Below are 14,926 nucleotides of genomic sequence, written 5' to 3'. Positions count from 1 at the left end.
TTGAATTGAATAGTATCAGTCAATATGAGGTGGGAGAAACCCTGTGTATTCCGTACCAGGATCAGGGAACTCCTGTTGTATACAGGACACCACACAGGAAGATGTTTACCAAGGTTTGCCAACTCTGACATGTTTGCCAAGGTAGCCTGATTACCACCAGACAAAATGCAGATAGGCACAGTATCTGTATTGGCTGGGAAACAGCTGCGGGCAAGGTTCTGACAGATGTGCTTGGCTTGGTGGTGGCAAGGACACACCCAAGAAACACCCACAACTCACGTTTTGCTTCTGTCATGGCCGCCAGCATGTCTTGAGAAGCAAGCCAAAAAACGAGGCCAAATCAGCCGGTGTAGTTCCCCTTTAAAATTGTTGTACACTTATTCCATTTTACTCAAGCTATTGATGGCCACACCAAATGATGCAATGATATGAAGCAATTTCTCTGACAAAAGTTTGGTGATGGAAGTGTGACAGAGAGATGCTAGACCTGGACACTGTAATTGATTAAGAATCTATCAAGTGTACACGATATACCAAACTTTGGAAACCCTTATCACACAGGATTTAACTGTAGTCCTTTGACACTGTAATATACAGTTACGTTTCAACTTCACAACATTTTTGTATTGTAAATAATAATATTCATGATTTCACACCTTATTAAAGTTGCATATTAACAGCTTAGGCTGTTGTTGCACCAAGTAACACGCCATTTCACACAATCCATATTTTCAAGCATTGTGTTGGTGGCTGCATCATGTTATGGGTATGCTTGGAATCGTTAAGGACTGAAGAGTTTTCCCCAGAAAGACACAGCTGTAATCGCTGCCAAAGATGATTCTAACATGTATCGACTCAGAGGGTTGAATACTTATCTAATCAAGATTTATTACTGTTTTACTTTTCTTTCTTTTTTTAAATACAAATGTTCCACAAAAAAATGACAATTAAATACATTTTAATACCACTTTTTAACACAAGAAAATGCGGAACACGTCAAGGGGTGTGAATACTTTTGAAGGCACTGTATGTCCTGTACATAGAGGTAGGGGTAAAGTGACTAGCAGCAGCGTATGTGGTGAGTGTGAAGTTGTGTTTGTGTGTGTGTGTGGCGTCAGTGTGCATGTTATGCGTGTGTGGGCGTGTGTAGTGTGTGTACAGTATGTGTGTGTCGGGGTGTCAGTGTAAGTATGTGTGAGTGTGTGGGTAGAGTCCAGTGTTTGTATAGAGTCAGTGCAAGAGAGTTAGTGCAAAAAAGGGTCAATGAAGGTAGTCCGGGTAGCCATTTGATTAGCTATTTATCAGTCTTGTTTAAAAGTCTTATGGCTTCGGGATAGAATGTGTTCAGGGTTCTGTTTGCTTCCAGACTTGGTGCATTGGTACCGCTTGCTGTGCAGTAGCAGAGAGAATAGTCTGTGTCTTGGGTGGCTGGGGTCTTTGACAGTTTTTTGGGCCTTCCTCTGACACCACCAGGCATAGAGGTCTTGGATAGCAGGGAGCTCAGCATCAGTGATGTACTGTCTGGGCCGTATGCACTACCCTCTGTAGTACCTTGCGGTTGAATGCCAAGCAGTTGCCATTCCAAGCGGGGATGCAGCCAGTCAAGATGCTCTCGATGGTGCAACTATAGAACTTTTTGAAGATCTGAGGATCCATGCCAATCCTAAACAACACTGTTGGCCCGGTCTTGGTCTGTGTCGTTCATATATATGCTACTAGTATACTTTTTGTGCCTTGTTCTGAAGAAAACGTAGATAAACCACAGAGAAGACATCTATTTCTGTTCACTGTATTGGGTTTTCAAAACAACAGTTTATTGGTCGGAGATGTTCTAATGAAGGCCTACCATTGGTATGACAAGAGTTCAACTCAAGTTGGATTGTGGATAAAAATTACCTATTTTCTTTACATGAAGAAAAGTGAAATAATCCTTTCATTTTGGCTCACACCAAATTCTAGGAGCTCCCTGTTTGCTGACTTGCTTGCTAACTTGGCTGTGTGTCAGTAAAAAGGTAATTCAAGATGAATGATGTCAATAATACAGCCTAAGAACAGAAGGGGATAGTGGTGGATAAAATTACAAAAAACATAATAAAATGTTCCAAAGAGAGGTACACTACTGTACTTAAAACGATTTGATAGGTAACTTAGATCACCCTTTGCCTCCTGCTGTTTCTATTTAGGTTAAGTTCAATGGGTGAGTGTATAGACTGGCAATAAGAGCATCCAATATCCAATAGCTCTGTCCTTAATGTCCCACTTTCTCACAATATGCATTGAATCTCACTGCATACTTTTCCAGCTAGTATTACTTACATTGGTTGTGCTTGCTTTTGTTAGATCTACAATACATTTTCCACCGTTTTACTGATCTCACACAGCTAATCAAGGCTTATTACTCTTCAATAATCTAGCCACATCCCTTAGGCCAAACATAGTACTGTCATGGTTTATTATATATAGCATGCATTTGTCACTTCAAAGATGTCAAAAGTTAGTCCACATACTATCTTAATAGATACTGTATATTTAGAGGTAATTACTCAATCATTTATGTGAGCTACACTATTCTTGACTATTTTGGGAGGTGGCACATTGCTTTGGACACTCCTAAAAAGTATTTAAGGACAAGTGTTATTAACATCTAACAATCACAGAGACACACACACTCACACACTCACAATTATTTCCAAGGAGGCCTTTCATGATGCAAGAGTTAGCAACATCCCCGAAGGCCACTTCCTGGCGATAGGCTACATCCCTGTGTGCAGCTGGATTCACCCAATCAGCGGAGAAAACACACAAAACCATCACCTTTAAATAAAAGAGTAAACCACCTGCTAAGAATCATTGAAGCTGTGTTGACCTTTTGTCTAAAAGTTATTCATTATGGAGGTTTAGGTTCAAAGACAGGGCAGAGGAGATCTGTTATGTTACATTTAGTTACATTATAAATGGAATAGTGGTCGACATTATCATGTGAATTAATGCATGTACAGTATCATACATCTTACATGGTTGTGCCACAGCATACGACTTGGATGTTGTATAGTATTGCACGTCTTTATCTGAGACCAGGTTGCTTCTTGAGCTGTAACAACATAAGAGAATTATGGGGAGAATTTACATTGGCAGTTAGGGAAACTAAAGACAAAGGTTAGGAGAACTAAAAAGACAATGGTTAGATGAATTTACGTAGCAGGTTAGTTGAATTGGGTTAAGTTTAGAATCAGGGTTAGCTAAAATGCTACAGTTGTCCCTGACACCACTCAAACATGCAACCTTTGGATTGCTAGACTGTTGCGGATTTCACCCACCCATCCTCACTGACCAACCTCCCTAAACTAGACCATTAGTAGGTATCATACATCTTGGAGGTGTTCAGGAATAAGTAAAATATATTTTGCTTGCCTCTGAGGCCAGACTGCAGTGTTGTGACCAAAGTATGTTTCGCCAAAAGCCTTATGAATCACATAAAGAGAGTGTATTCTAAGTCAGATGAAGGAGCCTTTGGAAAGAGTTCACATTTAGACTTATTTTTTGTTTTCCTGAAACTGCTCACTTCTGCTTTCGACAACTTCAGCGGCTGCCATTTTAGTATGTGTGGTGAGGCTGTCAAATTCAGAAATAGACTCCATGGTCAGTGTGCATATGTGAGAGCAATTCTTCGTTGTGTGTACTTTTATAGCTGCAAGCTTATCTCCATCAGAACAGCTTTAGCTGCACTACAGGTGTCCTGCTGTCTTCAAGACAGTCACATGCAGATAACATTTCCCTTGCCCCTTATTACTAGAGACCAACATCAGTACATACACATATATAAAAGTATACCTGATTAAGCTTTGGTTTTCTTGGAACTTTTGTTGTTGTAGGGTTTTAACATGTGCTATACACTTCAGAATGGATAAAATACAACCATGTTTGTTTGCATGAAATCAAAAAGGTATTCTATTTGTATACTAGGGAGGTATCCATGTAATTAAAGTAACTTCAGAAAATGGAGGCATAGCCATAGTCTAAATATGGATGATGGAAATAAATAGTAGGAATATTAATTAATCAAACTGTAGGCATTGTTGTTTTGTTAAGTGGTGCAATCCATGGAGGTCCCAATGATCACTAAGAGGACATATTCACTGTCAATCAAGTATTTTCTGAAATTCAATATACTGTAAACTGAACAAAAGTATAAACGCAACATGCAACAATTACAGTTCATATACAGAAATCAGTCAATTTAAATAAATCCATCAGGCCCTAATTTATGGATTTCACATGACTGTGAATACAGATATGCATCTGTTGGGCACAGATACCTTAAAAAAAGGTAGTGGGCGTGGATCAGAAAACCAGTCAGTATCTAGTGTGACCACCATTTCCCTCATGCAGCGTAACATATCTCCTTCGCATAGAGTTGACCAGGCTGTTGATTGTGGCTTGTGGAATGTTGTCCCACTCTTCTTCAATGGCTGTGCGAAGTTGCTGGATATTGGCTGGAACTGGAACACGCTGTCATACATGTCAATTCAGAGCATCCCAAACATGCTCAAACCACTCGCTCACATCAGCCCGGTACAGTTGAAACCGGGATTTATCCTTGAAGAGCACACTTCCCCAGCGTGCCAGTGGCCATCGAAGGTGAGCCTTTACCCACTGAGGTCGTTAAGACGCCGAACTGCAGTCAGGTCAAGACCCTGGTGAGGACGACGACTACGCAGATGAGCTACCCTGAGATGGCTTCTGACAGTTTGTGCAGAAATTCTTTGGTTGTGAAAACCCACAGTTTCATCAACTGTCCGGGTGGCTGGTCTCAGATGATCCCGCAGATGAAAAAGCAGGATGTGGAGGTCCTGGGCTGGCTGTCATGTGGTCTGTGGTTGTGAGGCCGGTTGGGCATACTGCCAAATTCTCTTAAAGACATTGCTTATGGTAGAGAAATTAACATTAAATTATCTGGCAACAGCTCTGGTGGACATTCCTGCAGTCAGCATGCCAATTGCATGCTACCTCAAAACTTAAGACATCTGTGGCTTTGTGTTGTGACAAAACTGCAAAAGGGGCACCTGTATAATGATCATGCTGTTTAATCAGCTTCTTGATATGCCACACCCGTCAGGTGGATGAATTATCTTGGCAAAGGAGTAATGCTCACTAACAGGGATGTTAACAAATTTGTGCACAACATTTGAGAGAAATAATATTTTTGTGCGGTATGGAACATTTCTAGGATATTTTATTTCAGCTCATGAAGTCAACACTTTACATATGTTGCATTTATATTTTGGTTCAGTGTACAATAACGGGTCAATGGTGAAATGAATTACGTTTCCTAAAGAAGCCAAAAATGAAAGGTGGGTGGGTGAATGCACAGGGCAGTAGCCTCAAATCAACAGAGCAACAGCAGTGCGCTCTCTGGATAAACAGTGTTTGTTTCCAAGGCAACCACTGAAAAGTTAATTGGATTCAAAGAGGGAGATTTCGGGGAGAATGAATGAGGGCAGGACACTCCATTTCAAATTCCCAGGAACTCTTGGGTCGTTGCACAACCGCGAGCTGATGGCATTGCGTCATCTTTTGGCAATTTAAGACGTGCATGATAAGCGAAACAATAACTAATGTAGACACTTTTAGTTTGATTATTTTCAGGAGGCTACTATTCATTAATTAAATAGACAATGCCTAATTAAAGAGCTATTGAGAACTAAAGAATGTATCTTGATGGATCCTTACTCATTTTAATAGCATGTCTGCACTAAAAATATGACGGTGGCCTAGTCAACCCAACATAAATAAAAACCAAGTCATAATATACAAATACAAATATTTGTTTTCTGGAGCATGGTCTCTTCATATGTAAAATGTATTTGAGGTTTAAATTCAATGCGCACTAATGCAATTGTGTTAACATTCCCAAAATGCCTTCATCCCGGGGTAATTCATGTTTTGGAAAGGAAAGTGAATAGTTTCTAACTTGTATAAATTTGTATGCAGTTTCCCCCCGGCTGTGGACTGCTTCGGACGAGCACATCAACGCATTATTCCGGAGAATCCAAGTGAAAAGTCCATTGTTGTTGCGAAGTTTTTAATCTGGGGATTTAAAGAACATCACATGCTCCGCTGGGGGAGTGGGTGCTCGCGCACAACACGCAAATAACACTAATTCCATGATCGGACTCTCAATCACAGGTTTCTTACCTTTTCCTATTCAAAACATTTTTCTACACTTAAAACTACATTTGTTAGATTGAAGCCTTTGGAAAAGAGGACCGCAAGAAGGATCCGGAATATAAAGTGGATTCCCACCGCGATAACTTTTTCCAAGGAAGACAAGTGCGTCGACGTCAGTCCGTGATTTATTACCCAAATATGACGGTTTACAGCCAGCGGTCTTTGATGGTTCTTGCTTTATTAGGGATCCTATCAGGGATTATGTCTCTGCTATCGGTCAATCTGATTTTCCATTTACAAACACAACAGATTGCTGTGAAGGAATCTCCCCCCACCATCTCCATCGTGCCAACTAATGTTTGGGCAGTGCTGATGCCAGTGTCTACAGTGCTTTCTGCTCTGTCTCTCACGCTCAATTTGAGCTCTGTCGTGGTCTGCCTTCTGCACAGCTACTTTACAACCGAGATATGCAGAGGAGAAGATGATACGGAAAGGTAAATCCATCAACACACCTATACTTAGGATGTTATTTGTTGTAGGCTAACACTTATCACTGATGCACCAGTCGTTTATTTGGTTGAATAATGTGCTTTAATTAGCCTATATTCATGTTTGACATTGATAGAAATTAAAATAAGAATACTACATTCATATAAATTCATAACTTTCAATGTGTGCTGGGTGCAGAGGCTTCTTGACTGACCGACCCCTATCTCTAAACTCGTTATGAATCCGCGACAAACCATAGCATTCCCTCATTATGCACCCAGTGCACGGCCCCTGGCCTCAGTGGCCCTGCTCTTTCCCACTTTGGCTTATAAATTGACTTTCATTTAGCTTCTGTGCATTCCAGTGCAAGTAATGACAAAGCATTCTGTTTAAAACAATCTATTTTGAGCAGAAAAGTATCTCACATGATAGAACAATTATGGACAGAAGGCCTAATTGCAACCTTGAATTTATTTATTTTGGTCTAAATACATAATACATAATTTAGCACTTTCCACAAATAGTATGATCATGTCACTGATTGCATTTGCTTCATTTCCTCCCACAGAGCAGACTGGTTCCTATTGGATAGCCGAGCTGTCCGACATGTGGCTATTGGACTATTTTGCCTTGGGGTTTCAGTATACTTAGCAGGTAAGACCAACAACAAATAACAGTAAGGCCTAGTTAATGACCAGAACATATTGTGGACTAAAGGAATCTGCATCCAGCTGGTCTTAACACTTGTCACCACAAACTCATTGGCAAAATCAAAAGTAACAAACTGCTACATATTTGGTAGCGTTATGTACACAGTAGTCAGCCCACATAACTCCATTCCACATCAAGTAACTCCCAAAAGCAATAAAATCAGATTTTAAAAAGACAAATACACCTTATGGAACAGTGAGGACTGAAGGGTCACACACATGGGTACATACGTACACACACACACACACACACACACACACACACACAGGTACACACACAGGTACATACACACCTGGCTAGTGTGTTGCATTAGAGTAGTGGCCTGCGGAGAGACAGTTAATATATTGTGAAATCTGTTGTAACATTTATTTGAATGTTTAAAATTATATTCTAATATATTACTGCATTCATTTTTGATCGACCCCAAGAAGTGTAGCTGTTGCCTTGGCAGCAGCTAATGGGGTTCCATAATAAATACAAATGAACCTCAAGTGCAAGCACTTAAATTAATCTGCTTTAGCTAAATTCAGACATTACATACACTTAGACCAACAGCTAAACAATTAACAGCTTGTACCAAATAGTTGTGACCCTAGAAAGGAAAACTTAATTTAGATTCCTACAGATATATTTGTTAATTTGCTGCAGAAGCAAAAGTCACTACTTTCAGAGTCCCTCCAATTGATTGATACACAAGGCCCAGAACAATGACGTCTTTGACGTTCATTTTCTGAAGTGTGTTAATGCAAGTCCTGGCAAAGCAAAGCTGCTGGCTTTCCATTCCATTGAGTCCCTTGTTGAGGCGGTGGGGGCAGTACACCATTGTGATGGTAGGGTGAATGACCTCCTGACCCCACAGCTCCCTTTCAGAGGGAACTTAGCCAGAGCCTCACTGCAATGCCACAATGTCGTCCTCATCATCATATCCCAGAGCTGTGTTTCTCTCCTCCTTCCTTCAGCACTCTTGGGTCTGTGGTTCTTCTCCTGCTGAGAGATGTCCAATATAGTAAAATAGGTCACAAAAACACAACCGTGGCAATGCACTACATTATTTCGAGTTATTCACCCCAAGGAGAAAAAGGGATCTGAAAAGTGATCTTTCTTACAGTGTATAGACTCATCTTTCTGTACCTGTCACTGTGTCCATCTCCCTCTCTTCTTCTGTTTATCTTTCTCTCTCTATCCCGCTCTCTCTGCTGCAGCTATGTCCATCTACATGCTGCTGGTGTTTGAGGTAGAGACAGGCATCGCCAGCGCATGCGTACTGGCCTCGGGCATCCTGATTCTGCTGATGATCGTGATTCACTCCCTGGTCAAAGCCGACCGTACTGCCCAACACTACCGCGGTGGGGAACACACTGACACCCTGTACCAGAACCAGCACGGTGGGAGCACCCCTGCCGCCCGACCAGGCAAGCTCCAAGACGGGGACAAACCCAGGAGGCACCGCAACAACTCCCAACTCCACCGGCATTTGTCCTACCCTCCTCCCTGCACCGACCCTAAGCAGCATCACCAGCATCAGTACTCCCCATCCCACAGCCCTCAGAGCCACAGCAGTGACAAGGAGGGCTACAGTAGTGGTGGGAGTGGTTCTAGAATGCACAGGACCCTGTCAACAGAGTCAGGGCTGCTGCAGTCTCCATCTAAGCCCTGGAATGGCATTAACAATGAGATGCGGAGCGTGCTGGCCCGCAAGTCAGGAGCCTCCAGTAAAGACTCTACTCTGGTGTGACCTGACCTACAAAGTCTTAGCAGTTAGTACATTCCTACCCAACCATCAAACAGTCTGAAGAATACAGTATGGATAGAAAATAGCTGAAGCTATTCAAAAGCTCTGAGCTATCCCTTCATGATCCAAGCACCACTAATACTATTACTGTACATTTCAATACAGACATACAGTGAAACTCATTTTAATACACCTTTCCTAATATGCCGTTCCCTTATTGCCTTTGTATTGACTTTTTACACAGAAACCATCACTATTAATCCCTCTAGAATGTTTACTTACTGGTATTCCAATGGAAAATGTTAGTAACTTATAGCTACAGCTAATGCTATAGTTGCTACGTGATTATACAATTTAACAAGTGGCAGAGAAATGCTTTATATTTTCAAAAGTGTTTGGTAAAGACCAAGGGTGGTCTTTGAAATATATTGCCAAAACTGTATATTACACAATGTGTAGAGAAATTTGGTAGTGTTTAGTCTGCATACTGTAAAAAACATATTTCATAACTTTGAATAAAGGCTTGAGTATGTTGTTACAAAACACTCTGTGGTAAAAATAAACATTTACATTTACGTCATTTAGCAGACGCTCTTATCCAGAGCGACTTACAGTAGTGAATGCATACATTTCATACATTTTTTCTTTCTCCTGTGCTGTAAATAAAGTGGAACAGTTTAAGTAAACCAGTATTAGCACATTCAGGTTCATTCTAGTGCACTTACGTGAAAGTCAAGAGAGTGCCTAGAAGTCCTTGAGGCCAAGTATAGCTTTGAGTGTGATGCCTGAGGAACAACTAACCTTGGACAGTGTCTTCCAGAGGTCAGGAGGAAGTGGATGGGGGATGTGGTGGAGTGGCGGGGGGAATGGGAGAGGGGGTCGCTTCATGTGCGCTGCATGCATGTGCCAATGGGGGGAAATAATTAAGAAAACAGAACAGAGACAAAAATGGCAAATAAAATAATGCAAAGAAAGGATGATGATTGCAAAGGAAAATAACTACAAACAAGAAATGGTGGCCCACGTCTATGAAAAAGCTACCTTGGCTTTCACTCAAAAGGAGTTTATAAGCCTCATCAACTCCACCCTTGAGCAGGGAGATTGTGTTTTTTCTCCTCAGCAGTGTTGAGTGGGTTGTGGGCAATCAGACAAATGAAGGATACAGTGTTGTTACGGTGTCAAGGACACAGTGTTATTATGGTTTCCCAGAGCCAAAGTGAGTGGAATTGGTTGTTTACTGCCTCTTACCTGCGCCCCTGGGAGGTGCTGATCTGTTCCTTCATGCTGATGGCTTGACGAAGGAGGCCATCGATGCTTTTGAAGTACAGGCTGCTGTTTGTCATGCTTTTCACTGCACTGGAAATGAAAATATGAACGTGTGTTAACAAATACAACATTGAATTGCCGATCAATGTTTTCAGTATAATTAAAATCCTAAACAGACTTTAGACCATGACTCCAATTCCATCGCATTACTTTGGGTCATTGGACCCTTTAGCCTTGTGAGGGAAATGCCCTGGCACTGCCCGATGCACCTGGCTGTGTTGAGTAACACTTGCCAAATAAATCTGACTTTTATACCAATTCTTGGTATACAGTCTGAAACAAAGCACTGCAAAATTGTAGATTTTCATGACAAGCCAGAATGTTGAATAAATTACATTTGAACTTGCTCTACCGGTTGTCTGTGTGGTTGGTCCTTCAGCTGCTCAACATTTTAAACAAAATATCCACAGAAAAGCATTGTTTCCCCAACTTTTTAAAGCACCGGTACTGAAGTTGAAATTTATATCACATGGCACATGCGCAAAACCATGTACAGTTGAAGTCGGAAGTTTACATTCACTTAGGTTGGAGTCATTAAAACTTGTTTTTCAACCACTCCACAAATTACTTGTTAACAAACTATAGTTTTGGCAAGTCTGTTAGAACATCTACTTTGTGCATGACACAAGTAATTTTTCCAACAAATGTTTACAGACAGATTATTTCACTATCACAATTCCAGTGGGTCAGAAGTGTACATACACTAAGTTGACTGTGCCTTTAGCTTGGAAAATTCCAGAAAATGATGTCATGGCTTTAGAAGCTTCTGATAGGCTAATTTACATAATTTGAGCCAATTGGAGGTGTACCTGTCAATGTATTTCAAGGTCTACCTTCAAACTCAGTGCCTCTTTGCTTGACATCATGGGAAAATCAAAAGAAATCAGCCAAGACCTCAGGAAAAAAAATTGTAGACCTCCACAAGTCTGGTTCATCCTTGGGAGCAATTTCCAAATGCCTGAAGGTACCACGTTCACCTGAACAAACAATAGTACGCAAGTATAAACACCATGGGACCACGCAGCCGTCATACCGCTCAGGAAGGAGACGCGTTCTGTCTCCTAGAGATTTTTTTATTTTTATTTATTTATTTTATTTTACCGTTATTTAACCAGGTAAGTTGACTGAGAACACATTCTCATTTACAGCAACGACCTGGGGAATAGTTTCAGGGGAGAGGAGGGGGATGAATGAGCCAATTGTAAGCTGGGGATGATTAGACAGCCGTGATGGTATGAGTGCCAGATTAGGAATTTAGCCAGGACACCGGGGTTAACACCCCTACTCTTACAATAAGTGCAATGGGATCTTTAATGACCTCAGAGAGTCAGGACACCCGTTTAACGTCCCATCCGAAAGACGGCACCCTACACAGGACAGTGTCCCCAATCACTGCCCTGGGGCATTGGGATATTTTTTAGACCAGAGGAAAGAGTGCCTCCTACTGGCCCTCCAATACCACTTCCAGCAGCATCTGGTCTCCCATCCAGGGACTGACCAGGACCAACCCTGCTTAGCATCAGAAGCAAGCCAGCAGTTGGATGCAGGGTGGTATGCTGCTGGCAATGTACGTTGATGAACGTACTTTGGTGCGAAAAGTGCAAATCAATCCCAGAACAACAGCAAAGGACCTTGTGAAGATGCTAAAGGCAATGCTACCAAATACTAATTGAATGTATGTAAACTTCTGACCCACTGGGAATGTGATGAAAGAAATAAAAGCTGAAATAAATAATTCTCTACTATTATTCTGACATTTCACATTCTTAAAATAAAGTGGTGATCCTAACCAATTTTTACTAGGATTAAATGTCAGGAATTGTGGAAAACTGAGTTTAAATGCATTTGGCTAAGGTGTATGTAAACTTCCGACTTCAACTGTAAACACCTGTTAGTATGCATGCATCGCTTGTATGTACTTCCGTCTTGTGCACCTGCCTTCGTTCATGAGCAAACATCCGGATTGCAACACATCGACCTGCGTTTAGGCCCTCTACTCTTTTCTATTTTTACCAGTGACCTGCCACTGGCATTAAACAAAGCATGTGTGTCCATGTATGCTGATGATTCAACCATATACACATCAGCAACCACAGCTAGTGAAGTCACTGAAAACCTTAGAGTTGCAGTCTGTTTTGGAATGGGTGGCCAGTAATAAACTGGTCCTGAACCTGGTCCTGAACATCAAAACTAAAAGCACTGTATTTGGTACAAATCATTCCCTAAGTTGTAGACCTCAGCTGAATCTGGTAATGAATAGTGTGGCTGTTGAACAAGTTGAGACTAAATGACTTAGTGTTACCTTAGATTGTAAACTGTCAAGGTCAAAACATAGATTAAATGGTTATAAAGATGGGGAGAGGTCTGTCCATAATAAAGAGATGCTCTGCTTTTGACACCACACTCCAAAAAGCAAGTCCTGCATGCTCTAGTTTGATCTTATCTTGATTATTGTCCAGTTATATGGTGAAGTCCTGCAAAGAAAGACCTAGTTAACCTGCAGCTGGCCCAGAACAGAGTGGCACGTCTTGCTCCTCTTTGTAATCAGAGGTCTAATATTAATACTATTCATGCCAGTCCCTCTTGGCTAAGAGTTGAGGAAAGAACGCCCCACTTCTTGTTTTTATAACAAACATTAATGTGTTGGAAATTCCAAATTGTTTGCATAGTCAACTTACACACAGCACTGGTACACACACTTTCCCCACCAGACATGCCACCCGGGGTCTTTTCACAGTCCCAGGTCCAGAACAAATTCAAGGAAATGTACAGTATTATACAGAGCCATGAAACTCCCATCTTATATAGCACAACTGAACAGCAAACCTGGTATCACGGCACAACGCCTCTCCCCCATGTGACCTACTTGTGTGAATGTACTGATATGTATGTGCAACTGAGCTGCGCACACACACACACACACACACACACACACACACACACACACACACACACACACGTCAATTGTAAACTCTTTTGTCTGTAATGTCTTTATTACAGCTAGGTGCAACTTTGCTAAAATGCGTACAGTAAGTGTATTTTTTTTGTATTTGAAATATTCTCTCTCATTGGTATGAAAGTTCCAAAGGTTTCTAAAACCGTATCGCAAGCGAGGATTATTAACATTTCTATTCGTTAAAACAAAGTGTCAGAATTGTAGTTCACATGGAGCCAGCTGTGGTCCATACCGTCAGCTGAGAACCCAAAAGGGGGTTGACTCGTAGTTCTAGTAAAATTACACATAAGTCATTGGACGAAGGCGTTTTCTGTACGGGGAGATTTGTTAAGACACCTGATGCTTGGTCTGAACATTAACACACATCACTTGCAAAACGGGTTTGGAAGCATAACGACCTTATCTTTCATATCAGCGAGAAATACTTAAATTGATACACACCTTTTATGGTTCCCACACGGCCATATCTCCATGTTACTGCGCATGTTTACAAAAGACAGAGGGTCCAACTGTGCTAATTAGCTATCTAGCATGCGCCAAACACCAGTTTGTAACAGAAGGCCACCAAAAACATGTTGTCACTGAAAAATACTGTTGGCTGCAACTGTGATAAAGCCAGTTAAAACAGTGTAGAGTAAGTGTATTTGTGATGTGAAATGAAAGTAAAGGACTTTATGTTTCTAGAACCGTATCACAATTGAGGCTCCTTAAGAGTACATCTTGGGCTAGATTACCTGCATGCATATTCCACACTGTAGATTGCTCCTTGGCTTTGCTCCTCCCAGCTCTGCATATCTGTCTGGAAGAGATTATCAGAGAATAATATTATGAATTACGTTACCGCAAAAGTAGCTACCGGTATACATTTATTTTTTAGACGTGTTTTTTGGACAGCCCATTATAGCTACTGTAAAGTAACAAAACTACATTTATTCTCCTTAGCAAGTTAATATGTAGCCAAACTTTGGATTCACTAACGTTACTTACTTTGTGTTGTACTAGCTCTGGGAGGGACCTTCTAACGTGTTCTTGCAGTCGATAAAGAGCCACTGATGGCTCGTTAGCCAACACGTACATGTTCTCCGTGAATTTGTCAGTCACTGCAAAGATAAAACATATAATAATATAATATAATATATATTGTTATGACACGTAGCTACGTTAGCTGTTTAGCTAATGCAGCTACTAGCTAAGGTTAGCTAGCTGGTGATGACAGTTGACTTTAGCAAACAATTGTACTATAAAGTATTCGCAAATTACCTCGTTTAACTTTCACTTGCATCTCCTGGTCCTCCATCTTATACACATTAAACGATCTAGAATCAAATATTTGCACGGGTTTAATTCGTGTTAAAGCGTTAGCAAAAATTAACATGCAATTTCCGTGTTACTTTCATGCGCATCACAAATCATGTTCGGAATGCAACACGAAATAGAAAAATAGTTCCTAGATATTTATTCGCTCGACATATTTCGCGTTTACTGGTGGATTGAACAATTATCGGAGATAAAATCAGTCAAACAATTCCATACATTACACATGC

General features: G+C 41.0%; 2 protein-coding genes across 7 annotated transcripts; one reads left to right on the top strand and one right to left on the bottom strand.

Moving 5' to 3' along the window:
* The first annotated feature begins 6,094 nt into the window (after positions 1-6,094).
* Positions 6,095-9,645, top strand: tmem221 (transmembrane protein 221). The gene is made up of 3 exons (XM_029696030.1): positions 6,095-6,662; positions 7,226-7,311; positions 8,571-9,645. Exons 1-3 carry the CDS (start codon positions 6,367-6,369, stop codon positions 9,101-9,103), a joined length of 915 nt encoding a protein of 304 aa, XP_029551890.1. The 5' UTR covers positions 6,095-6,366; the 3' UTR covers positions 9,104-9,645.
* Positions 7,113-14,842, bottom strand: borcs8 (BLOC-1 related complex subunit 8). Of its 6 annotated transcripts, none has more exons than XM_029696023.1 (6): positions 14,643-14,842; positions 14,370-14,482; positions 14,117-14,181; positions 10,349-10,456; positions 9,902-9,993; positions 7,113-8,355 (listed from the first exon to the last, which is right to left on the bottom strand). In XM_029696023.1, the coding sequence occupies exons 1-5, from the start codon at positions 14,755-14,757 to the stop codon at positions 9,924-9,926; spliced, it is 471 nt and encodes a 156-aa protein (XP_029551883.1). In that variant the 5' UTR covers positions 14,758-14,842; the 3' UTR covers positions 7,113-8,355; positions 9,902-9,923. The 6 variants fall into 6 exon arrangements, with proteins under 6 accessions (XP_029551883.1, XP_029551884.1, XP_029551886.1 ...); XM_029696024.1 differs by having other exon boundaries at positions 7,113-8,352; XM_029696026.1 differs by lacking the exon at positions 9,902-9,993.
* Between the last annotated feature and the right edge of the window lie 84 nt (positions 14,843-14,926).

This window comes from Salmo trutta, chromosome 17, assembly GCF_901001165.1.
Source record: "Salmo trutta chromosome 17, fSalTru1.1, whole genome shotgun sequence".
In the NCBI taxonomy this organism is placed as follows: Eukaryota; Metazoa; Chordata; class Actinopteri; order Salmoniformes; family Salmonidae; genus Salmo; species Salmo trutta.
The sequence above is the reverse complement of the archived record's forward strand: the minus strand, read 5'-3'. Positions and strand labels throughout refer to the sequence as shown.

What these genes read in the sequence shown, in the direction of transcription:
- tmem221 (XM_029696030.1), top strand. Translation starts at nt 6,367, where the DNA reads ATGACGGTTTACAGCCAGCGGTCTTTGATGGTTCTTGCTTTATTAGGG. An exon ending in GGAGAAGATGATACGGAAAG is followed by an intron (nt 6,663 to 7,225) that starts GTAAATCCATCA and finishes TTCCTCCCACAG; the next exon opens with AGCAGACTGGTTCCTATTGG. An exon ending in GGTTTCAGTATACTTAGCAG is followed by an intron (nt 7,312 to 8,570) that starts GTAAGACCAACA and finishes TCTCTGCTGCAG; the next exon opens with CTATGTCCATCTACATGCTG.
- borcs8 (XM_029696023.1), bottom strand. Translation starts at nt 14,757, where the DNA reads ATGTTAATTTTTGCTAACGCTTTAACACGAATTAAACCCGTGCAAATA. An exon ending in CAGAGCTAGTACAACACAAA is followed by an intron (nt 14,182 to 14,369) that starts GTAAGTAACGTT and finishes AATCTCTTCCAG; the next exon opens with ACAGATATGCAGAGCTGGGA. An exon ending in AGTGTGGAATATGCATGCAG is followed by an intron (nt 10,457 to 14,116) that starts GTAATCTAGCCC and finishes TTTCATTTCCAG; the next exon opens with TGCAGTGAAAAGCATGACAA.